The sequence below is a fragment of the Aspergillus pseudotamarii genome (genome assembly GCF_009193445.1).
Source record: "Aspergillus pseudotamarii strain CBS 117625 unplaced genomic scaffold BDV38scaffold_132, whole genome shotgun sequence".
NCBI lineage: Eukaryota > Fungi > Ascomycota > Eurotiomycetes > Eurotiales > Aspergillaceae > Aspergillus > Aspergillus pseudotamarii.
Window position 1 is genome coordinate 14,174 of NW_022475146.1, and position 21,087 is coordinate 35,260.

The 21,087-nt window shown below is 46.4% G+C and overlaps 9 protein-coding genes across 9 annotated transcripts; 3 read left to right on the plus strand and 6 right to left on the minus strand.

Annotated features, from left to right (window-relative positions):
• Positions 1-92: 92 nt before the first annotated feature.
• Positions 93-1,862, plus strand: BDV38DRAFT_265630 (Sec62 family protein translocation protein). Its single transcript, XM_032056377.1, has 3 exons — positions 93-751; positions 811-1,367; positions 1,423-1,862. Exons 1-3 carry the CDS (start codon positions 295-297, stop codon positions 1,603-1,605), a joined length of 1,197 nt encoding a protein of 398 aa, XP_031907045.1. The 5' UTR covers positions 93-294; the 3' UTR covers positions 1,606-1,862.
• A 3,484-nt stretch (positions 1,863-5,346) lies between these two features.
• gprD lies at positions 5,347-6,969 on the minus strand. The gene is made up of 2 exons (XM_032063246.1): positions 6,089-6,969; positions 5,347-6,027 (listed from the first exon to the last, which is right to left on the minus strand). The coding sequence occupies exons 1-2, from the start codon at positions 6,659-6,661 to the stop codon at positions 5,353-5,355; spliced, it is 1,248 nt and encodes a 415-aa protein (XP_031907046.1). The 5' UTR covers positions 6,662-6,969; the 3' UTR covers positions 5,347-5,352.
• Positions 6,878-8,022, minus strand: BDV38DRAFT_37239 (uncharacterized protein). Its single transcript, XM_032063245.1, has 3 exons — positions 7,310-8,022; positions 7,062-7,257; positions 6,878-7,006 (listed from the first exon to the last, which is right to left on the minus strand). The coding sequence occupies exons 1-2, from the start codon at positions 7,737-7,739 to the stop codon at positions 7,088-7,090; spliced, it is 600 nt and encodes a 199-aa protein (XP_031907047.1). The 5' UTR covers positions 7,740-8,022; the 3' UTR covers positions 6,878-7,006; positions 7,062-7,087.
• Positions 8,023-9,093: 1,071 nt separating this feature from the next.
• On the plus strand, positions 9,094-10,361 carry aspf13 (allergenic cerato-platanin Asp F13). The gene has a single exon (XM_032056378.1). The coding sequence runs from the start codon at positions 9,734-9,736 to the stop codon at positions 10,199-10,201; it is 468 nt and encodes a 155-aa protein (XP_031907048.1). The 5' UTR covers positions 9,094-9,733; the 3' UTR covers positions 10,202-10,361.
• Positions 10,362-10,431: 70 nt separating this feature from the next.
• BDV38DRAFT_265650 (NADPH-adrenodoxin reductase) lies at positions 10,432-12,394 on the minus strand. Its single transcript, XM_032056379.1, has 3 exons — positions 11,893-12,394; positions 11,378-11,812; positions 10,432-11,316 (listed from the first exon to the last, which is right to left on the minus strand). Exons 1-3 carry the CDS (start codon positions 12,247-12,249, stop codon positions 10,444-10,446), a joined length of 1,665 nt encoding a protein of 554 aa, XP_031907049.1. The 5' UTR covers positions 12,250-12,394; the 3' UTR covers positions 10,432-10,443.
• BDV38DRAFT_265651 (uncharacterized protein) lies at positions 12,383-14,857 on the plus strand. Its single transcript, XM_032056380.1, has 3 exons — positions 12,383-12,752; positions 12,812-13,003; positions 13,057-14,857. The coding sequence occupies exons 1-3, from the start codon at positions 12,582-12,584 to the stop codon at positions 14,812-14,814; spliced, it is 2,121 nt and encodes a 706-aa protein (XP_031907050.1). The 5' UTR covers positions 12,383-12,581; the 3' UTR covers positions 14,815-14,857.
• Positions 14,858-15,254: 397 nt separating this feature from the next.
• On the minus strand, positions 15,255-15,802 carry BDV38DRAFT_290902 (uncharacterized protein; the record flags this gene model as incomplete). The annotated part of the gene is made up of 3 exons (XM_032061597.1): positions 15,255-15,448; positions 15,499-15,645; positions 15,725-15,802. The coding sequence occupies 3 exons, from the start codon at positions 15,800-15,802 to the stop codon at positions 15,257-15,259; spliced, it is 417 nt and encodes a 138-aa protein (XP_031907051.1).
• A 1,823-nt stretch (positions 15,803-17,625) lies between these two features.
• On the minus strand, positions 17,626-18,102 carry BDV38DRAFT_276335 (uncharacterized protein; the record flags this gene model as incomplete). The annotated part of the gene is made up of 1 exon (XM_032058200.1): positions 17,626-18,102. One exon carries the CDS (start codon positions 18,100-18,102, stop codon positions 17,626-17,628), a length of 477 nt encoding a protein of 158 aa, XP_031907052.1.
• Positions 18,103-18,633: 531 nt separating this feature from the next.
• Positions 18,634-19,152, minus strand: BDV38DRAFT_289125 (uncharacterized protein; the record flags this gene model as incomplete). The annotated part of the gene is made up of 1 exon (XM_032061185.1): positions 18,634-19,152. The coding sequence occupies one exon, from the start codon at positions 19,150-19,152 to the stop codon at positions 18,634-18,636; it is 519 nt and encodes a 172-aa protein (XP_031907053.1).
• Between the last annotated feature and the right edge of the window lie 1,935 nt (positions 19,153-21,087).

The following is a 21,087-nucleotide window of genomic DNA, read 5'->3' on the forward strand; positions in this document are numbered from 1 at the left end:
GGGAAGATGAAGTAAATGAACTGATAACACGGGCGATGACGGAGATTCCTCCGCCGCAATGAAGGCGGTGCGGCGTGGCTTACGGCTTTACCCTTTTGAGAAGAAACATTTATTATCTGGCCACTTCTAACGTTCCCGTTGATCTTCCAGTGTCAACTACGACCATAGTACTTCGTTCTCCCAAGTCGCTAGACACTTTTTTTTCCCATCGAGTTCGAGGAAATCCTCGCCATCCCCGCCCGCACTATTATTAATTGATTCCGACTCCATCTCCGTCCTTCACATTACTACAAAATGGCGGCGCCTGGCCAGCCGTCTCCCCAGCAGATTGCCGCCATGCAGCAACAGTTCGCTGCTGAGGCCGCAAAGCGTGGCATGACTCCGGAGGAATTCGCTAAACAGCAGCGCGAACAGCTGAATGCCGAAGCCGCAAAGCATGGCATGTCCACCGAGCAATACGTCCAACAACTGAGAATGCGAGCTCTCGCTGCTCACCAGAAGCAGGTCGAAGCTCAACGACAGGGCCAAGGATCGCCACAGCCAGGACAACCAGGGCAGCAAGGTCAGCAAGATGAGCAAGGCCAGCAGGCACCGCAACAGCCTCAACCACAACAGACTACGCATCAAGTCCCGGTGAACCCATCGAATCCCCCAGACCCCAAAGCCATCGCGGTTGCGCAGTTCTTGCGATCTCAGAACTTGAAGCCGAGGACGTGTATCATGGATGGACAGAGGAAGGACATGTTCAAAGGTGCTTATCTCATGAAATCTAGATCCGGTTGTCCGCAGCACGGCTGATTGATTGTACAGTGAAACGTGCCATTCGCGCTTTGGAGTCGCCCGCATACGCTAAAGCAGCCGCAAAGAAGAACTCCCTCCTCCCTCCCGTAACGGACCGTGCATCAGCAGAGAATGTTTTCAAGCTCCTTCCTCTATCGCTTCTTGCCTTGCGCGTGTCGAAAGTCGACCCCCATGCGGGTCACAACCACGCGAAGCCCAAGAACCGAGTCAAGGGCCTGTGGACCGTCAAGATTGAACAACACCAGGAAACAGACCCTATGATGCACTACGTATGGCTGTACGAGGGACCTCAATGGAAACAGAAGGCTATGGCCGCAGCAGTGGTGGCTGGTATTTTCGCTGTTGTTCTTTTCCCATTGTGGCCTATGGTGATGAGACAAGGTGTTTGGTACCTGAGTGTTGGTATGATGGGTCTGCTGGGATTATTCTTCGCCATGTCGATCTTCCGTCTTATTCTGTTCTGCGTCACGGTCTTTGCTGTCCCTCCTGGTCTCTGGTTGTTCCCGAACTTGTTCGAGGATGTTGGCTTTATTGACAGCTTCAAGCCTTTGTGGGGTTGGCAAGAGGTATGCAGTTCGTCCCGACCATATGTTTATGCTTTCTCTAACATCCGTACGACAGAGTAAGAAAAAGAAGAAGTCTAAGAAGTCTTCTGGCGACGTATCGAAGTCCGCCAAATCTCCAGTCTCTCAACCAGCCGACTCTGCCCCTTCAGCGACCACAACGGCAACCGCGGCCCCGGATACCTCGAGTGCCGTGAAGCGTGATCTAGCCCCTCGAGTTGAAGAGGTGACAGACGAGTAATGGTATAGATCTACCCACCTTGGGCTTTGTAGGTTCTTTTTGCATCGTGTTGCACAGGATCGTTGCTGCTAGGGATAAACATCACATTCTGCATCTGTATGCTACCTGGTATTCATTTACTATCTTTGTTCGTCAGCTATTCCTTATCACCTGTTTGAAGGGTTTCTTTATGTTGGTTCGGGTTATGGGCGAAATGATTCCAAATTCTGTATGAGGGTTTTAACATACAAAAAATAAAGTTCTGCTTTTCCATAAATAGCTCCCGCTATTCATACAGTTTTCTTGAGGGCACTAGCCCCAAAGCGCAACAGGATTGTATAGTTTGACATGAACAGTGCAATTAGCTTCCTTCGACCGTATTCCTCTACAGACCCTTTGGTCTACAGTGCGCAGACCTTCTAATAGCCAACTGGCATAAACCTCAGGACTCCCTGAGCAGGTATATACATACCCTGGACATGGGAAAACTCCGAGTCCCCGAGTAGAGGAGGATCCATATACCGTTAAAAATAACTGCTTCTAGAGGACTGGTTTGACATGTGATTTTAATAAAGTCCACGGAGGCAAATTTGAGTGTAGACAAAGGGAAGCACTGCATATTGGAGGCGCTTTCATATAAAGTTAGTACTGCATCATCACGCCATGATATAGCTTCACTACGCACTGAAATCAAAACCCAAATATAGTGCTTGTATGTGAACATCCACATAAAACGCTAACTAGACAAGCTGCAGCAACATATTGTTTTGATGTCTTTCAGCTGTGTACTTCAATCTCAATTACCTTTCAACTATTCGCGATTTGTGGCGGATGACAACCAGTGGCCTACTAGTAGTAGATACCTATAGATGTATGAGTTATGTGAACAGAGCGCTTGTTACATGCCTATTTTCTTGATTGGCCCCAGCAGCATGGTAGAATGATGTGTGCCACTTTGATCAACCCCTCTGTAAATGTAAAAGTTCCATTCCGTTTAGATGGGAATCAATCTGGCATTGCTGACCGAGTTAGAAAAGGCATCATCAAGGACACTCTAGGAACATACCATCAGTTCTTTTTCAGTATGAGCCGAATGTCAGTCTTCATGTTTTTGAAAGTTATCTCAACCTGTCCCGTTAACAATCGTTGTATTCCTTGGAGGCCTTGTAATCAACTGAGCCGAAATACCTATCATTTAAGCTACGAGCGACTCGTTCCCACTGGCGAGGAAGTCGTATGTTCGAAGATTATGCTCGCAAAGCCGAATCCCCACAGTGTAGTAGAACATGTGGTGGATCAGTTATTGAGACGAAGGAGACATGGTAATAGTCATCATGTGTCGTAGTTGGAAATGCATTCACATGATGATTTGGTTCGGTAAAAATCCTTTGGAGACTCGGTTCCTCACCAGAGCTGGAATGATAGACATCATAGCAATAATAAAGTTGCCCACAACAAGCGACCAGCACGCTTTGCACGGTCAATGGCGATATCAGGTGGGTTGTTAAGGAGGGTGATATACTAAAATCATGCGTGGTCTATGAGCAAATTTATCAGTCGGCCGATAGGAAATTTATGGAGAGAGTATGTCCTTTGTACAGGTACCGAAAGTGGAGTCGTCCGACCCAAAGAGTACATGAAATTGGTTAAAGAAAGGACAGGAAGGACTAGTCAAACTCTCCATAGAACTGTCAACAATTTGAGTCTCAATATACTCAACAACTCTGTCTGTGAAGCTCATTATTTCTCTTCCACATGCGAATAAGCTAGGTCCAATCCGTTCGTATGTCACCAGGACTACAAATCAGACCTATCCTAGATCATACACCGTCGCATCATCTGCTAGCCCCGTAATAAGATAATTGTGGTTGATCAAGCCGACGCAAGTAGGGCATATCCCGCGAGCTCAGCGGCATAGCTCAGTTAAAAAAACAAAAAAAAAAAAATTGTAAACTGCGTACATAATTCTCTGCAGTTGACATTTCACCAACTGTTAATCGAATACGTAGTACTTGGTGAATACTTAGTGGACTAGTTAAGTATCACCATTAGTCAGAGAAAAGGAAGAACCCTCCAATAAAACACCTCGAGCATTAAATTCTAATAATACTTGTCCAAAACTTGGGTCTTTCCCGCATAGCCCCATCTAATACGAGCGATGGCTTCGCAACTATAAGCAGCACATCACAAGGCTAAATTAGATCAGCCGCCTTAATTTATACATAGGGTGCTTCCCTGTTTCATGCGTCTTTAATCATCCACTTATTATTAATGAACTGGTGGGTTGACGGTCGAAGTTCTTGTTTCCCTCGTGCATGTTGAATAATATTAGTCTAACTTTACCTAGCTGGAACCTAGGAGGAGATGCTAGTAAGTATGCTAACCTGGGATAGGGAATAGGTGTTCTAGAAGACCAAGGGTTATTTCCACTAGGGCTTAAAAACTTAGACTAAAGCCATGGGATCCATAAATTGGAGATGGCTGAAGGGGGAGAAGATCGCACGAAAAATCTCGTATAGATTCCAAATGGGGTTGAATCGGCTCTAGAAGGATAGTATTCCATGTGAACCACCGAGTAATTGGAGATCGTGCTTTTGAGTTCATACAGAAGAGTTGCATGGGCATGGAGAAGGACAAATGCGTTGAGCAAGACCTAGGTCCCTAAGCAAGTCCCTGCTGTGTACTAATACGATCGACATTCTCGGATACTTCGGGCTTTTCCTTTAGGGTTCCATGTTATCATATCCTCGGCTCATGATCGACTCGGATGAAGGGTCGGCCAGGAGACATTTAAAGACAAAACACTATTTGGGGACGGATGTATGGCTTGCAGTAGTGTAAGTAGCTTTGTTTACATTTTACTCACGCTATTGACTTCTAAGTTTGATGAGGAACGGCTAGTACTACTTACGTATGCTATACCCCGTGTATGTCCATAACCGGGGTACAATGGATGGATACTCCGAGTCAACCAGGATCTTTATGGAGCCGGAGAGAACTGCCGGTTCTTTCCAGGAGAAGAAATAGCCCCATTGGGAAGGTCAGTAGAAGGGTCGTGCAATGCACATCCATGTTGATCAGCCTGGCCAGATGCGAATTTCTGCAGCTGTAGGCCCTCTGTGGGGAACTCTGCCAGTGTGCGTCCCGTTTTTCGCCTTCGATGATTATGTATACCGTTCTATATGAATTGTTATTCGTGCGCAACATACTCCGTATAGGAAGGGGGCTTGAAGGGATCGTTCATTGGTCGTCGGCAGTAGGCGCTACCAGACTTCAAAGACCCCTTTTGCGTTTAGGCCAGCGTGTGTCGGGTGCGATCCGACAATGTGGATCCAACACGAATGCACAAGCTTTCCCCCAAGTGGAAAATGGTTGCGCAGATCACTCTGCCGGATATGCGATGGAAACGTTTGCCGAAACTCGGCCCGGTACTAGATATTGTATGACAGATTTATACAGATCGTTACGTACATTCCAGTGGAGAAGATCATTAGGGAAGAAACAAAAGCCAAAGAAACATGCTGGGGTATCATTAATAGTAGCATTGTAATTAATTGTGGAATGATAGTCAAAATGAATGTACAGGGAAGAAGAGTGCTCAATATAGGACACAAGGGGGAGTTAAAAAAAAAAAAAAAAAAAAAAAAAAAAAAAAAAAAAAAAAAAAAAAAAAAAAAAAAAAAAGGGACAAAAGGGAAAGGAATGGAAAGATAGTATGTATGATGAAAATTCTTTTAGTGGAATTGTGAGTCCCGCCCGGCGCCCACATCATCCACTACTCCGTTTATTTCTGTGAAACTCGTCCGGGTCCGCTGGTTCGTGCGAGATCTCGATCGTTGTCTCCTGGTACACTCCATGGCCAAGGTCGGCCATTTCCATGTCGCCATCCTTGCGCAGGTCTTCGGTGGAGTCCCCGTCGTTTATCGTGTCGTTTATTGTCTGTAGCCCACGGCGTAGCCGAGACCCCACACGCACCTTTTTGTTCTCTCTTGTTGTAGTTGTGATGTGCGTCTGATACGCGTTCGAGTTGTAGTAGGCATACATCTTATCCGATGTGCTGATCTCCGTATCCAGCAGCAAGTGCCGCCGGGTCAACGTGTACACAAGAACGTCTACCAGTCCCGACAACGCCATTAGGGACCCAGCCACGGCGAAGTATCCTCTGCTTTGAACGATGTGTCTAGCCGTCGACATACGGCCTGCTGCCAGTGGAAGAGATAAGATCAGGTATACAATCGGGTAAATAACCATGTAGACGACGACGCGGTTTAGCCGTTTCAGACTTTCTTGGTGTCCTTGACGGAGCATCGCCGCCTGGTTCATACGACGTCGTAGGTGGAAGAATAACATGCCGTACAAGACGACGGTTCCGAATTCGGCAAGAAAGATCCATAAATAATGAACCCAGAGGCGTTCTGTCTCGTGTTCAGGACCAAGCCAGCACTGGGAGTTAAGAGTGTAAGTATTCCCTCTGTTCCTGCTTTCGTCAGGGGTTGCAACTTACCCAGCCGGCCTCAGAGATGACGAAAGTCTTGGACCCAAATAACCCCACAGGGATCAGTCCTAGCACGATAATGAAGACCCATAGACCTACAACGCAACACACAAATGTCCGCTGCGGAAGTTGCCGCCCTCTCAGTACGACTGCACCGGTGTGCATCGCAATGGCCAGGATAAACAATCCACTTCCAGGGTCACCAACCTGAATCCACCAACCTTGCAGGACACAGGCCGCACTTGGATAGTAGACATAACCACGCGAGACCCAGTGGAGACATAGCAAGAAGGCGGTTGCTTGCTGGAGATCAATCAGAAGAAGATTGTAAATCAACACGACATATTGGTTTGCGGCGAGAGGACGTTTATAGTAATGTTTCCAAAAAATAAAACGGTATGTGAGGAAACTTAACAAACAGAACGATGCAATAAAAGAACAGAGGGCGACCACCCCCATAGCAATAAACCCCGCTCTATCCCCGCCCATGAGAGGCTCTTGTGTTGCATTTTGCCGTTTCGTAAGGTGTGTCTGGGCATCCTCACTATTAAACAAGTGCAACATGCGAATGAGGGTGGTCATTGTTCATCTCTTGTAGCGAAATGTTTGAGTCGGGAAGTTCCTGGGACAGAATGAAAGTATATAACCGCTTATCATCAAGGCTTGGGGGCGGTTCCTGACCCAGAATTCAGAACATTCTGTTGTCCCGGCTAAGCTCCTCATTAAAAGCTTTTCTATCCCAAGCTTTGGCCAGAGAGGGTTTCAACTCACTAGATATATGGGGCACCTCATGGTTCCAGGGTTAAGCATCTTTTGGTACGCACTCATAATTAACCCGTAAAAGCATACTGTGGGTATTAGTCGGGTATGGTTTTACTGCCGTACGCAGCCTGTTCTACGCTGATCCACAGTTGGGGTCAGTGGGCCCTTCCCAGATGGTAGTCAGCTATCGTGCCCAGAAAGTGAGTAAACGCTTTCGTACATGATCGGCATTCCCAATGGTTTGGATCAGGAAGATCCGGTATAGCGTAGAGCCTCGAAGGGACAACTATCGCACAGAATCACCTGCGCCAGATCATTGGCCATATGGCAGAGCCTGCACTCAGAAGCGGCATCTTCGTGAGCATGTGTTAACCCTTGTGAGTAAACTTCAAAGTCTGTTGTCAGTAGCGACACCCCTATGCAGAGTCATGTCCTGTCAAAAGTAAATTGGCAGGAGATCAATCATACTCCAGAAAGTTTCAGCAATTGAGATTTGGAATGGCTCGAGGCCATTTGTAGGTGCAGTCATAATGACCGAGCATCTGCCACCATAGCCAGTCCCATGGAGTGTGATCATTACTACTCTTGAATCAATGACGCAAGCTGATTGGGCCCAGTAGATGACCATATCTTCCGATGAGAGAGTAGGGATCGACAGCCACTGCAGCCGAGTGGTTGAACTGGAAAGCCTCGGTGTACCTATCGGTACTTTGTATACGTTCGCATGGATTGACTGAGTACGTCTATCGAAAGACTGGGCCTGGATATATGATCCATAAGATGGTAAAATAGAGAAAATGAAGAGTACACGATAATATAAAATGACACCCGTTGTAGTTATTGTACAGATAGAAGCGTACACAATAGGAAGAAACCAAGGTGTTAAAAAAAACTTCATCGTGTCAAATGATTTGATAAAAATCAGCAACCTGGGAGCCTGAGGCCAGTAACTGTCGCCAAGTTCCAACAGGTTCAAAGTTCCATTCCAAGTGTTGCTTCTTTTCCCAGCACGGGTAGTACATGCTCAGGTTTACTTTCTATGGGCTAAACACGGTCTCCTACAAGTATTCAGCCTTGCTTTGCCACCGCAAGCATCACGCTTTAAGATAAGTACCGAGGGTATACCATCACCTTAGGTGTAGAAGAAGTGGTTTATTTTTTTTTTTAAAAAAAAGATTTTTTTCCTCTTTTCTGGATTCAAAAGGGTGCCACCGTATTGTCGTTGTGAGTTGCTGAAAGATTTTCAGGGGGTCGACCATTTATAAACTTCTAGTCCTAAAAGCCAGGAGATATTCGCACGACGGAGATACTTTCCAACCACACATCCATGGCCGTCTCAATTGTTCAGACCATGGTTCGTTCTAACCAATGCCAAAACCTTGCTATCTATGGAATGTACCGATCGGGTTCTTGAAAATGAACTATGAGTATCCATATTGATATATCCTGAGTAGGAACTAGAATATGAGAATGCTTCCTCTGACAAGATGGCCACAATCAATCTTGGGCTCAGGGAATTATATAGGTAGGCTTCTCGATCTTTTGGTTTGTCGGCCTTTCCCGACCATCCAACATTGGTTACTAGAGGGTTGCCGAATCCGGCAGTTCGGAACTCCCCCGGGTGCCTCAACGAACATGTCTGATGCAACTATGCTCAATAAATTAGTGAAAGGATGCTTATGGTAGGTCATGTTGAGATACTTTCCCACTAAATATGACGTGGTACCACATCGTTGTCTAACCGTCTCATAACAACGACAGCTCATATGAATTGCCGGATTTATTCTGACCTGCGAAGTACAGTAGTACTAATAGCTATGCAAGGCCTTCAATGAATATTGAACGGTATGATTGCTGTCTCATCGTAGTCTTCAGGCGTCCCAAGTCTGCGTATCTGAGACATACAGATACGATTAAGGCAACGAAGGTATAATTAGCTATGGAGAGACATACCATGCATTGCCATGAGTTTGGTGGCAGGCCCCAGTGCTATTTCCGGTCGTGTTCTTGGCACAAAGATACCTGACCTGCTGCCTTTCCAGGTGAATCAGATCTCACCACCACTCGAAGCTTCCTGAGCTTTCGAATGGAGATAGTTATTAATTATCCACACATAACATGGCCCGACATGACATCACTGGTGGGAGGGGGCTGGTATCTTACCATGTGCAACCCTCGGAGTTGTCGGGTATACTTCGTGCCCATGGACCCGAAGATGCGGGATCGTAGGAATAACCAATTCCTTGGCCTGTGGTGTTGCATGACTCGACCGTATCACGCCGTCAATGGAACCTATGAATAGAAGTGGCCAACGGACTGATCATCGGTGTCATCCCGCATTAGGACAAGCGGAGCCAAAACGGACGCCTGAAGCTATGGCCTAGTATCTGTATGTCTCAATTAGGGTCCAACACGGCATCATCTGACTGGCCCGGAAAACGGGAAAATCCCCCAGTGACTGCACCCCCGCATCGATCTCCGCCCACCGCATGAATCAAATCCCATCAATCCATCAGCAGATGAGGAGACTGTCTCACTCTACCGTGGATTTTTCCCCGCCGCATCTTGTCTGCGATTGCTCCGGTTTCAAAAAAATATGTCCAGGAAGGTTCTATCAGGATGTCTCCATTCATCGTAACCGAAACTACTATACACGATAGCAATGTAGTATCGAGGCAACGGTGGCGAGGCAACAGCCTGTGAATGCTTCGATACGATGCCCTGAAAAATGGGTATATAAAGCCTCTCGGAGTCCTTCCAAGAGCATATACAATCCCAAGCAACTCGACTACACTCTCCAAGACTCAGAAGCCTTAGGCCCTCCCACCATATTCTCTCTCTCTCTCTTAAGCCGTCTTTTAACGACCGTTGTTCAAAACATCCACCACAATCATGAAGTCCTTCACAGCCGTCTCTCTGCTCGCCCTCTTCTCCTCGGCTTTGGCCGCACCTGTTGAGCAGTCTACCGACGCTTCTACCGCCGCTACTATCTCCGTATCCTACGACCAAAAGTATGATGTTAGCGGCAGCTCTCTGACTACTGTTTCCTGCTCGGACGGTGTCAACGGCCTCATTACCCAGGGCTACAGCGACTTCGGATCTCTCCCAAGCTTCCCTAACATCGGCGGCGCTCCTACCGTCGCCGGCTGGAACAGCCCCAACTGCGGAAAGTGCTACCAGCTCCACTACGCGGCCGGCAACGTCGACAAGTCCATCTACGTGACTGCCATTGATGCGGCACCCGGTGGCTTCAACATCGGCCTGCAGGCCATGAACACCCTGACGAATGGATTGGCCGAGCAGTTGGGCAGAGTCAACGTGGACTACACTGAAGTCCCCCGCTCGAACTGCGGCTTTTAGGAGTGGATGGGTTGTCTTGATGGATGGTCACGATGAATCATGAATTACATGATCCAAGTATCTAATTTTATCTTCTTCTGTCTCTATTTCAGCATGTCATATAGCATTAATGCGTTACGCGGGATAATCCAATCAAAGAACGTTGCATTTGATTCTGAAAGTGGAGATGGTATCTTCTCATGATCTATTGTAGTAGTTCTATATAAATAGTGTAAGAGGTCTATCATAATGTACAGGCATCCTTACTGAACAACTTCCAGCATCTCTTCTACTCTGCCGAATTTAGAACGGAGTTTACCGATCTGCTGGCCCCGTTCGCGTTCGGCAGCATCAATACGCTGCCAGTCCTCCCATGTTGTTGCCCGCAAGCCACGCTTCTCGGCCTCGGGGCGAACTCCCTCCCAACCAAGGCCGGTGCTGTGACCGGGGCCATTCAAAGGAGACCCCTTGCCTCGGTGGCTGCTCAAATCAGCAGCCACCACATCTGCCGTCGTGAATGCATCCGTCATGGTCGTCGCGATAACGCCGGTGGGTCCACGCTTGACCCAGCCAGCACAGTATAGACCCGGTAAATGTGAGATAACTGACCCATCGGGGAGTTGTTCGTTATCCCCCGTGTTTGTGGGGCTTGTGACTCTACCGAATCCGTCGTTGGGGATGACACCGCGCTTCGTGTCAAATTGAATCCCCAGGTCTTCTAGTCCAGACAAAGGTAGAGATTTGTATCCAACACTTCGGAAGAATGTATTAGCGGGGATGTTGACCTGCGCTCGCTGGCCGTTAGAAAGATACTTGGGCGACACTTTGGCGCTAGTAACATATGGATCCGCCGGGTCTAACTCATTGCGGGAGAATTTGACGTGTGACAGGCGGTACGGATGGACTGGGGACCAGTTGAGGCACTCTGGTGAGAGAAGGAAATCTAAAGACCAGGACTTGGCTGATGTTGCTGGATCGTTACTAGATCCCTTTGCGAGGAGCTGGATGAGCCGTTTCTGGGCTCTAGGCAGGGCATTCATGATATCGTCTGGTGGCAATAATTCCTTACGAACAGGATCGAACGACACGCCTGGTAACTGAAGTAACTCACGAAGCTCCTTGATTGTGAATGCAGCCTACACGTTGTCAGTATAAATTTGCTGTGCTAAATAATGTATCTGAACTCATCCAACATACCTGCATCGGCCCTCGACGGCCAACTACGTGAACTCGCTTGATCTTGCTCTTGGCCAATGCCTCCACAGCATAATCTGTTATGTCAGTCTTGCGCAGAGTATCCACATCTGACAGTAAGATTCTTGCTACATCTAGCGCAACGTTGCCCTGACCGATAATCACTGCGTTTTCACCCGCTGTCAGGTCTGGTGCTAGGTCGCGGTGCTCGGGAAGTCCATTGTACCAGCCCACAAATTCGCGAGCCGAGTATACATTCCGACAAGCTTTCTCTCCGGGAATACCCAATTCCTTATCCTTTGGAGCTCCATATGCAAATAAGATAGCGTCATAATGTGGCTTAAGCGCCTGTAGAGGGAGGTTCTCGCCAAGTTCAATATTGCCGATAAAATTGAAACGGGGAGATGCAGCAACTTCGGTAAATTTCTCCTCACAATTCTGGAGGCCGGTCAGATTAATCTATCTACACAGCAAGATAGGTGGGGCACAATAAACGTGAGCAATTAGCCACGACGTACCTTCACTTCCGGATGGTCTGGCGCTACCCCATATCGCACCAGCCCGAAGGGCACGGGCAGTTTTTCGTACATATCTACCACAGCATCGTCCACTTTTGCGAGCAGTCTATAGGCTGCATAGAAACCGGCCGGACCCGACCCCACAACAGCGACGCGAAAAGGTTGATTAGTCTGAACGGACTGACTGTTATGACGTCGTTGCCATACTGGTTGCGGCAAAAGACGATGCGGCGAGCGGCGAAGTGGAGAGCGGCTGATCTGCGCCGTGCATTGCGAGCAGATGTAAGGCACACGCTGGAGGTTCATTGTGCCTGAGACGGATACGTACGTGGTGGAGTTCGCAATTAATTGATCCATCTGATTGACTTTCGCCGAGATCGATCAATGGCCATGACGGTAGTGCACGTGATTCTTATCGGGGCGGTTGCCGCGCCGACTATCGCGATGTTGACGATCCGGAGTAGATAGAGAAGGGCTTTTGCACGGGTCAGCTCGCAGGAGCTTCTCGGACACTTTCCTCCTCTGACATTCCATCGTTCCATGGTTCCGTCCATTGTTCTTGCATACTTCATCTCCCCCAGCATTCTTTTTTGTTAAGGTTATTGCGTCTACAGCCACTCATCTCCCCGCTCTTTCGCGTGGGTGGATGTATTGATAAAGACAAAGTCAAAGATTCTTCCATCGCGACAATGGGAGAGTCGCCTCCATTCCTTTATGGCACCCCTTCAGCGTACAGCTTTGGTGGGCCGACGGACCGTCCTTTCAACCCAAAGGCTGCGACACAGGCGAGCTGGACTCGTCCACCGTCAAAGCCCAAACCAAAAGGGCCTCTGGTGAATTTTAATCGGCATCCTGACTCAGTAAGTGTCTACGATATTCGTGTGTAAGCCCTAGATACTGACGATATGGTACCATGAAGTATTGTAACATTCCCGGTGGCAAGTCCAAATGGACCCCGATGCACCCAAACACTAAGAACAGGGTGATCTACGGGCGGAAGATACAGCTTGGGCTGCGCATTCTCCAGTTGATTGGAGCTCTTGGGTCTCTTTTTTGTGCCATTGTTATCAAAAATGCTGCTGCTGCCCTTATATGGATTGTCCGCGTCGGAGTGAGTACAGACCGAGTTTTATCTGGTTGAACGTTGCCCTAACATTTTACTAGCCGGCTGTGGCAATTTTACACACTCTTTATGGTATCTATCACCTCTGTCGCTCAATCACAAGACCTGCTGGAACTCAAGCCAGTTATATGTTATTTTGCGGAACCTTTGACCTCGGCTTGGTCCCTTTTTACGTGTTTGCGGCATATTTAGGCTTCAACCAATACACTGACAATGCATACCATTGGAGTACTTTGCTCAGTTCGGACTTTGAGGTCTCAACCAAAATTGCACAGGCCACGTTTTTGCTGAGTGTCATAAATGGTGGATTACATGCGATCTCTTTGGGCATTTCGGTCTTTCTGGGTCTCATTTTCCGTAAAATTACCCGTCTGCCCCCAGACCTGAACCCATTGGAAGATAACCTGACAGCTCGTCCTCACAAACGAAACAAGTCCGAGGTTACCAAGAAGCATACTAGCAGCTCTACTTTGGATTCCACCATGTCGGGCGAGACGCTCATCGGCGCACCTCGTACTATGTCGTTCATGCACACGCGGGCTAAATCATCCGAGGGCGGTTCTAGTGCCTCACCGTTAGACGCGAGGGAGAATAGATTATCCCAGATGACCATGGCTTATGATCATGACGAACTTCCTGTGCCGCTAATGCCTTTTGGCCAACAAGCGGACACTGCGGAGCACATGATGTACCAGCCTCCGGACCAGGACACAGACATTCTCACGAGGCCTACAACCAGAATTTCCTACGCTTCACCAGTACGAGAGCGATCTCCGGATGTCCCTAGCCGATCTCAATGTGCGAGTCCAGCTTCAGAAAATTGGATTGCGTTCCCGTCTCGATCCGCTTCACCCGTGGAAGAAAGCCAAAAAGAAAATCTCCTTCACCGCGACCCCTCCTCTGTGTACAGTAGAACTACCAATACGCCAGCTTCTGGTAATAGTGGGCCCTTGGATTGGTTCAACAATCAGCGCATTGGATGGGACCTTGAAGAGACAATCCGAGAAGATGTACGGGGCGAATATGAATCTATTCCCATACAGGAATATTATGGAAACGATGATGGGAATCACTATCTTCCACAGCGGGATAGATTCTACGATAACGCCGAAGAGGATATTGGGGATCATCCCATCCATATTTTCGAGGACCATGACGAGGTTAGGGAGTCTTCCGAGTCACTACGCGTCAATCCTTTAGCGCTGAACCCACCCACCCCGCAACCTACCTTTGATGAAACGCCTGATGATGCAACACAAAATGGCCGTATGGCGCTTGTGGATATCCCTAATCTCTCCCCTAACCCAACAGCTTCGCCACCTCCGGTTGACAGCCCGGAGAAAAACGGTCGGTTTTACGGTGAACTTGAAAGCAAGACTGGACTCAGTATTCCCCGGAACGTCAGCAATCACGATGAGGACTCGCGTGGCTTAGGGCGGAAGAAGAGCAAACTTATGAAACGCAGAAGTCAGAAGATGAACACTTACGGTGCTCTTAAGCAGCACGACGATGCGATCAACGTCAATGACAACGGACTTATAGTTCCACCTCACAGCCCTATGACAGTCGACAGCGATCGTAAGGGCCGTGTTGTCAGCAACTCTGGAGCTGATTTCGGTTCTAATGTGAGCGGTGGATCAGCTCTATCATATGGCAACTACATTGCTGGGCTGGGAGTTGGAAGAAGACGAGATGTCAGTGGGAAGGTTGCGGAGGAAGGTCGGGGCGGCATAAACAAGGCTACAGACGAGAAACCAACCGTCCGGGCTGCTGGATGGGCACGTTTTGCTGGACTGTAATGCTTTCTTTTACGCGATGAAGCGCAAAGCAGATGTTTTTTCGGTCATGGGATTAATGCGATCTGGTAATGTGTTTGGCATGATGGAATTTCTTTACGATGTTTGATGGATGTTTATGCTATGATACTCCCTTGATTCATGTATGTAGTAACGTAAATATTGCACGAATTCAGAAGAATAAATATGCACTCGCCTACGTGATCAGGTCAACAGGACTCGCAGTCCAAGAGTCTTCTACCTCATTTTCCTGAATAATTTTTTAATTCTTGCAAGCAAAACCCGGCTCCTGTGCAATATTCCCGTTGTATCTTCAAGATTTTCCCACTCGAATTCATGTTTGGCATGATATATTCCAGCCCGGCCTCTTTTTCAACAACGAAGTTGACCCATTCACCGAAACCCTAAGGCAGGAGGGACATACCTCCAGCCATGGGTGTTATGCTTAGCAATAGCATCGTTTTTTCTTACGCTCCAACCTTAAGCTAGCTTGCTTATGGTCTGGGAACTGATGTTCGTATATATCGTCTTTCGATGAATTGTCATCAGTGGTCATCTTAGCTTCCCCACACTTCGTAATCCGTAGGCAATTGTCTAGGAACCGAGAATACTTAGGCGAGTTGAGTCTTATCTTCCCCTTTTATTCTGTTCAGGGAGCAGTCTCTGTTTTGACCTCAACATACCAACCATATTCACCGTCGTCCTTTTCATGTGTGGGTTCTTCCTGTAGAACGTATCAAGTCTTGCTTGAATATTATCAGCCAACTCTTGGACGGCTTCCTCCTTACTCGGTGGATCGTCCGGGTAACCTCGCCGATCTGAATAGAATAGATTCTAGGGCTGTAATCTGTAGGTTTCTTCGTACGCTTCCCTTCTCCCTCTTTGGCACGCCGTAGGCATTCCACCAAAAAACAATGACTGAAGCTTTTAGCTTGATGTGCCCCCTTACTTGTGTGGGCTTGCTGGTCCCGTGCGCCTGTGGTATATTCATGTTGTATATGGTTACTCCAAGTGGTGGTAGGGCTCCATACCAGTAAACCGTAGTAGTTTAGGAAATATTATCCGTATCGAGATCATAAGTATGCATGAACAACGAGAATCGATAATTATAGCAGTACGCTTCGAAGCTTGAGTCAGCTTTATATTTTATCAAAAGACCAAGCCCTTGTCTACAAAAGCCATCCTCGACAATGAGCCACAATACAATGGCTTTCTTTATTGTGTGAAATAATATAAGTGATCTAGAAACAAAAAGACCTCACACAAGCCTACGTCTTTGTAACCGCCTAAATTCCTCTTCAATACTATGCCTAACTATATCCAGCTATAACTAGACCACCATTTTTAGCTGAAACATAGCACGAACAAACTTCGGCTTCTCAACCAGTGGGTACTTACCCAGATTAAGAGACGGTGTGTGCTTTTGTCGCTATTATCCATGCTTATAAATTTCGAATATCGTTCCAGGAAATGCTTTGCTAGAATAGATGGCGTGCTAGGAGGCGTGTGTCTTGCAAGTTTATATCGATGTCGTCGGAGATGCTGTCTTGGACTTGGACGAAGTGTTCAATTGGTATACTCATGTTGTGTTGAATGTAGTGTGGGATGTTTTTAAATTTTCCAATGAAGAGTTACTGGATTAGTAGGTGTGCGTTACAGTACATAGAACTATGTCTTCATTTAGAACAATTTGTAACTCAAGGAGACTTACATGGAGAAATACCGGGGATACTGTGCTGGGTCTGACTTTGATTGTAAGTCACCTGGTGGGGTGTGCTACGGAGGGCAGATATTCTGATGTGATCTTGGATTAAAGGACGTCTTTATACTTCTTTAAAGAGTCTAAGGTTACTGTTTTCCAAAAAAAAAAGAGATCTTCATTTTGGTAGTTTCCTTCACGGATCAGAGCTATTAAACTATACCGAGAAACTTGAATAGTTCGCTCAGGTCAATGCTTTTCGTTACAACTTTATGTCTTAAGTCTTCAAGACGGTACTGAAGGATGAAAGAAAGGGTACATATCTTCGTAGAGCTATTCATGGTGCCAGTAGTGAACATGTATTCTATCAATTGAGGTCGATGCTATACAGAGATGAAAGAGGGTCAAAAACAAGTATAAAACTCTCGTTAAGCTGTAGCCAAAACTTTTCATTCTATTTTTACAATCTTATGTAATCTTTAATGGTGTACACCATGTAATCACAGACAATACTTTGCTTTGAGTGTCTCTTGTTAACCTTAAATGTCGTTCTCTTTTGGCACCATGGATGACTCTGCAAGGGAGATTTATCAAGCAATTATGGCAGGACGTTCGAGTCAGGGTAAACTTCCATACTTAACAATGACGATACAAGAGTGGTCCTAACAGTATAAGAACATATAAAATATCGAAAAGTCATTAAAAATATATGTAGGACCGCCAACATTGCAGGCACGCGGAGTTTCTCTGCATGACTAGATTTTCACTTTGACAGAGTGACTACCTTGTAATGTTCCCGCAATTTAAATTAAATAAATATCAGAAGCCCTAAGAACGCAGTTTGCGATTTTGGTCGTGTTGCCTCTCAACCCGGACAAGCAGTAGATTTTCCCATACAGCCCTATAGATTTGCTGGCTCTTATCCTTACTAACTTTTGTAGGTTTAGAGAGCGTATAGTATGCGAGCTCGTCACAATTGCTGGGACACCATCTTACCTTCATTCATGTTGGAATAAAGAAGTATCCCTTAGACTATTACCTACAAGACAAGATCACTTCAGAACAAAGACCCATGTCAAGAATAACATAAGAGAAAACTGGTTTCAAAAACAAGTTTACCGGCCACTGTTAACCCAGTCGCACACTTCTTTATCAAACCAATCGTCGGATGTATCGCTCACGCATTGGTGTGATACGAAAGTATGTCCGTCCTCAGTTTGGGGCCTACCAAGAATACGAAGTTCTGCCTGTGGCTTCTGTTTGGTATCTGGCGTTGATTCTCCCCGGAACAAACCTTCAAGGTACTTCAACATCTCTTCTCTTGCCGCTTCTTGGGTTGGCTTCGTAAGACCGGGGATTTTCTTCGAGAATATATAACTAGGGGCTGTGTACTTTTCATGCCTGCACCTCTCTGTAACACTCACATTGAGGATTCCTTGCTTAATATACTGTATGGCTTTGCTTGCGTTCCTCTGCGTCTTCTCAAGGTCTTCGCGGTCGCGCTGTGTATCGTAATCCATGATTCTCTTCCCACAACGTAAGAGGTTGACCTCAGCATAGTAATTCTTTTCTAGCAAGTCCCAAGAATCCATTCTGGTTGAGTGCTGTATGAAGCGCTTCCTGGATTTGTTTAGAGTGGTCTTCTTAGGTAGCCAGTAGTAGAAGTGTAGGAAAGTTATAATAACTGTTTACAAGGCTGGAGAACCTCATTCTTTATTAAGTATTTGAAAATAGCTATCAATGCGGTTAATTCCATTTACTATATTCATATATTGTATTGAGATACAAAACTATCTCACATTTTCCCTTGAACGTCGAAATAACCGCAGAGGATATTCGGAATAAACCAATGCAGAGAGATTTAGAGGAACTTTATCCGAGGCTTGGGTTCTCTTATATTTGACATAAAGCCGTTAATCAATGTATAAAGAACATGCATTATACCTAGAAGATCGAGGTGATTGATATTATAAAGAATAAAGAGATTGTCTCATGATTTCAAAGCCAAAACAATAGAAGGGAAGAGGAGACAAATATAAGGCAAGATACCTCTCTAAACCCCCATTTCTCGCCAAAATGCCAGCATATTCCACGATCCCAGACAAGAAAACTATTTCTTCTCATCACCAGGGATTATATGGGTCTTCTGGCAGGTCATGCTCGTCTAATGGCGGAAGCAGAGGTGTTGGGGGGAGTGCAGGGGTGTCTTCGCGAGACGAACGTCCTCGGTCAGACCTGGATTCTATGCCGAATGCTTCAAGCGCAGCTATAGAACGACGGGTATGTAATGCTGCGAGTTCTTCTAGGGTTGATCCTTCTTTCCACATAGTATCAAGCTTATGCATCATAGCTTTTGTCGCATCGTCTTTGGTCGGCTCTTTACCCGAGTATTCAATAGGCGCGGTGAGAACGTTTTTGACGAAAACATTGTCACATTTCTCGATTTCCACTTGCAGCCTCCCATGCTTAATCATCTCTATAGCCCTGGCTCCAAATCTTGACGATTTTCTAAGGTTTTTGGCATCAGTAATCGGATCGTATTTATTACGTTCTGGCTCGTTTTCGTTGACTGGAAGGATACTAATCTCGGCCCAGTACTTTGTTTTACCAATGCTCTGAAGGCGGTCCATTGGCTGCGACATATTGAGCGGATCTCCTTGTGGTAGATCTCAAATGTATTCGGGAGGCGAGTAGAAAAGCATGGAAGGACTCGCAAGAGCGAATATTTGGGAATGAGAAAGCAGGGTGTTGACTTATTATCGTAGACCTTCGAAGTATTGGAGGAGATTATATATCCCAAAAACAGACTCTTGGGTCTTGAGGCCAACTTTAACAGGAGAACCTTCTTCCAAGGTATCTGAAATAGTTAATGACACTCAAAACAATCGTTCTAACTTTCTTTTTGGTTGTCCGAAACAGTCCTAAAGATATTTCTGCTTAAAGAGGCACACATAGAAGGACGTGTCTTTGGTTGCTGATTTTTAAGTTGAATCCTGGGAATCGCTTGTGGGACTAACGTGAGACGTACTTTGGCTTTATATCTCATCGATATCGTTATTATCCGTCCAGTTTTGCATATGCAGATGGTGGCCTCCTGGTAATTTCTAGGGGAATGGCAACTTCCATAAGGTTACAGGACAAACATTAACCATCAGAACGGAGCAATCCTCGGGGTAGAACCTACAATGCAGGTAACAAGCGCAACGATCAAATCCGGAAGGGAAGTACCGTCTCGAAATGCTCTAGTTGCCGGTAGATGAGTTGCAAGTAGTTCTGCCATATTGCTATAGGTCGTAATCTTAACAATACTCTGCAGTCGAATGGATTAAGAGCTTACAGAGGTCACAGAACTTAGATGCTATTGCTTGGAATGCTAGACACAGTGTAGTACACCACTAGATATCACTAACAAAGCTGATAGCAGAAGGAATACGCAGGTTGCATGACTAGAAATGTGCAGAATATGAGTTCTATTTTTATCCCTTTGTCTTCTTGTCTCTCTATCCTGTGGGGTGGCAGATGCCATGTGGTCTTCAGAATGGACAGTGCCTTCGCGTCGGAAGTTAGTCAGGGCTCATTATATGTTAATCTTGAATGCTAGAAGATCCGTAACACAGCTGAGCTGGGGCAAAGCAAATCCTAGGCTGTCAGCAGGTAATCCGATACTGTGATAGGGTACGGAAAGATTGTCTGTAGAGCTTTCAGGTTCATTGTGGGTACAGTAAACTCCCAGGGGCACAACCTCTATTCAGTCAGAGGGATATTCAAGACATAACTAAAGAATAAATTCACTCACTAGAGCACCCATAGGCCTGCGCAACTCATCCATAGTTAGAATGGAATGTCTTTAGCCTTTACATCCATTAAAGATCAGGAGAATAGACTCTATCTCTAGAGTGGGATAGAACCCTTTTGCGTGAATAAAACACACAATAAATGATGCACGAGGCATCAGTAGAAGCCCTGTCACGAGATCATCCCCGGAGACATGGAGGAGTCCGAAGGTGGGTGATCCAGACACGTTGTCAATGAGAGACTCCCAGATGCGGCGGATGAGTTGAACGGATGTTAGACGAATATGACTTATATCAACTGAAAGAGTACCCCACAAAGAACGACAACATTGAGCTGTTTGATCAGAAAATACCCTTGGGCTCATACATCTCAATCTCGTCCGTACGGTTCAGCGAAATAATCAATTGGAAAACAATGGAAATCAGCCTTTCCTTCGCTTCCTTCACACTGGGCTCCAAACCTTTCTCGTATTTGCCCGTTTACACACAGAAGTAGTTGACTTTATAGTTCTTGTTTTTCTTAGAAACCGTGACCTTTCCTTCTTTCGCCATCAGCCCGTTCTAGCAGCCCCGAGGAATAGCAGAGCCTACGCACGCATACACGGGGAGACATCCTTAATTACCGAGTACTTTTCACGGCTGGATCGGAAAATTAACTGGAGACATTCCTACATTCCAATTATCTCATGGAATCTACATTCGGGGTTGTTCTCCATCCCGTCCTCCGTCAGTATATCGTCCACGATGAAACCCATCTTCATGGAAGTTGCCTACACGGTATCT

Coding starts and splice junctions, on each gene's coding strand:
- aspf13 (XM_032056378.1), top strand. CDS start 9,734: ATGAAGTCCTTCACAGCCGTCTCTCTGCTCGCCCTCTTCTCCTCGGCT.
- BDV38DRAFT_37239 (XM_032063245.1), bottom strand. CDS start 7,739: ATGAAGTTTTTTTTAACACCTTGGTTTCTTCCTATTGTGTACGCTTCT. Junction 7,258..7,309: donor AATTGCTGAAACTTTCTGGA/GTATGATTGATC, acceptor GACTCTGCATAG/GGGTGTCGCTACTGACAACA.
- BDV38DRAFT_265630 (XM_032056377.1), top strand. CDS start 295: ATGGCGGCGCCTGGCCAGCCGTCTCCCCAGCAGATTGCCGCCATGCAG. Junction 752..810: donor GAGGAAGGACATGTTCAAAG/GTGCTTATCTCA, acceptor TTGATTGTACAG/TGAAACGTGCCATTCGCGCT. Junction 1,368..1,422: donor CTTTGTGGGGTTGGCAAGAG/GTATGCAGTTCG, acceptor TCCGTACGACAG/AGTAAGAAAAAGAAGAAGTC.
- BDV38DRAFT_265651 (XM_032056380.1), top strand. CDS start 12,582: ATGGGAGAGTCGCCTCCATTCCTTTATGGCACCCCTTCAGCGTACAGC. Junction 12,753..12,811: donor TTAATCGGCATCCTGACTCA/GTAAGTGTCTAC, acceptor GGTACCATGAAG/TATTGTAACATTCCCGGTGG. Junction 13,004..13,056: donor TATGGATTGTCCGCGTCGGA/GTGAGTACAGAC, acceptor ACATTTTACTAG/CCGGCTGTGGCAATTTTACA.
- BDV38DRAFT_265650 (XM_032056379.1), bottom strand. CDS start 12,249: ATGGATCAATTAATTGCGAACTCCACCACGTACGTATCCGTCTCAGGC. Junction 11,813..11,892: donor CAGACCATCCGGAAGTGAAG/GTACGTCGTGGC, acceptor ACCGGCCTCCAG/AATTGTGAGGAGAAATTTAC. Junction 11,317..11,377: donor GCCGTCGAGGGCCGATGCAG/GTATGTTGGATG, acceptor GACAACGTGTAG/GCTGCATTCACAATCAAGGA.
- gprD (XM_032063246.1), bottom strand. CDS start 6,661: ATGACCACCCTCATTCGCATGTTGCACTTGTTTAATAGTGAGGATGCC. Junction 6,028..6,088: donor TCATCTCTGAGGCCGGCTGG/GTAAGTTGCAAC, acceptor CTTAACTCCCAG/TGCTGGCTTGGTCCTGAACA.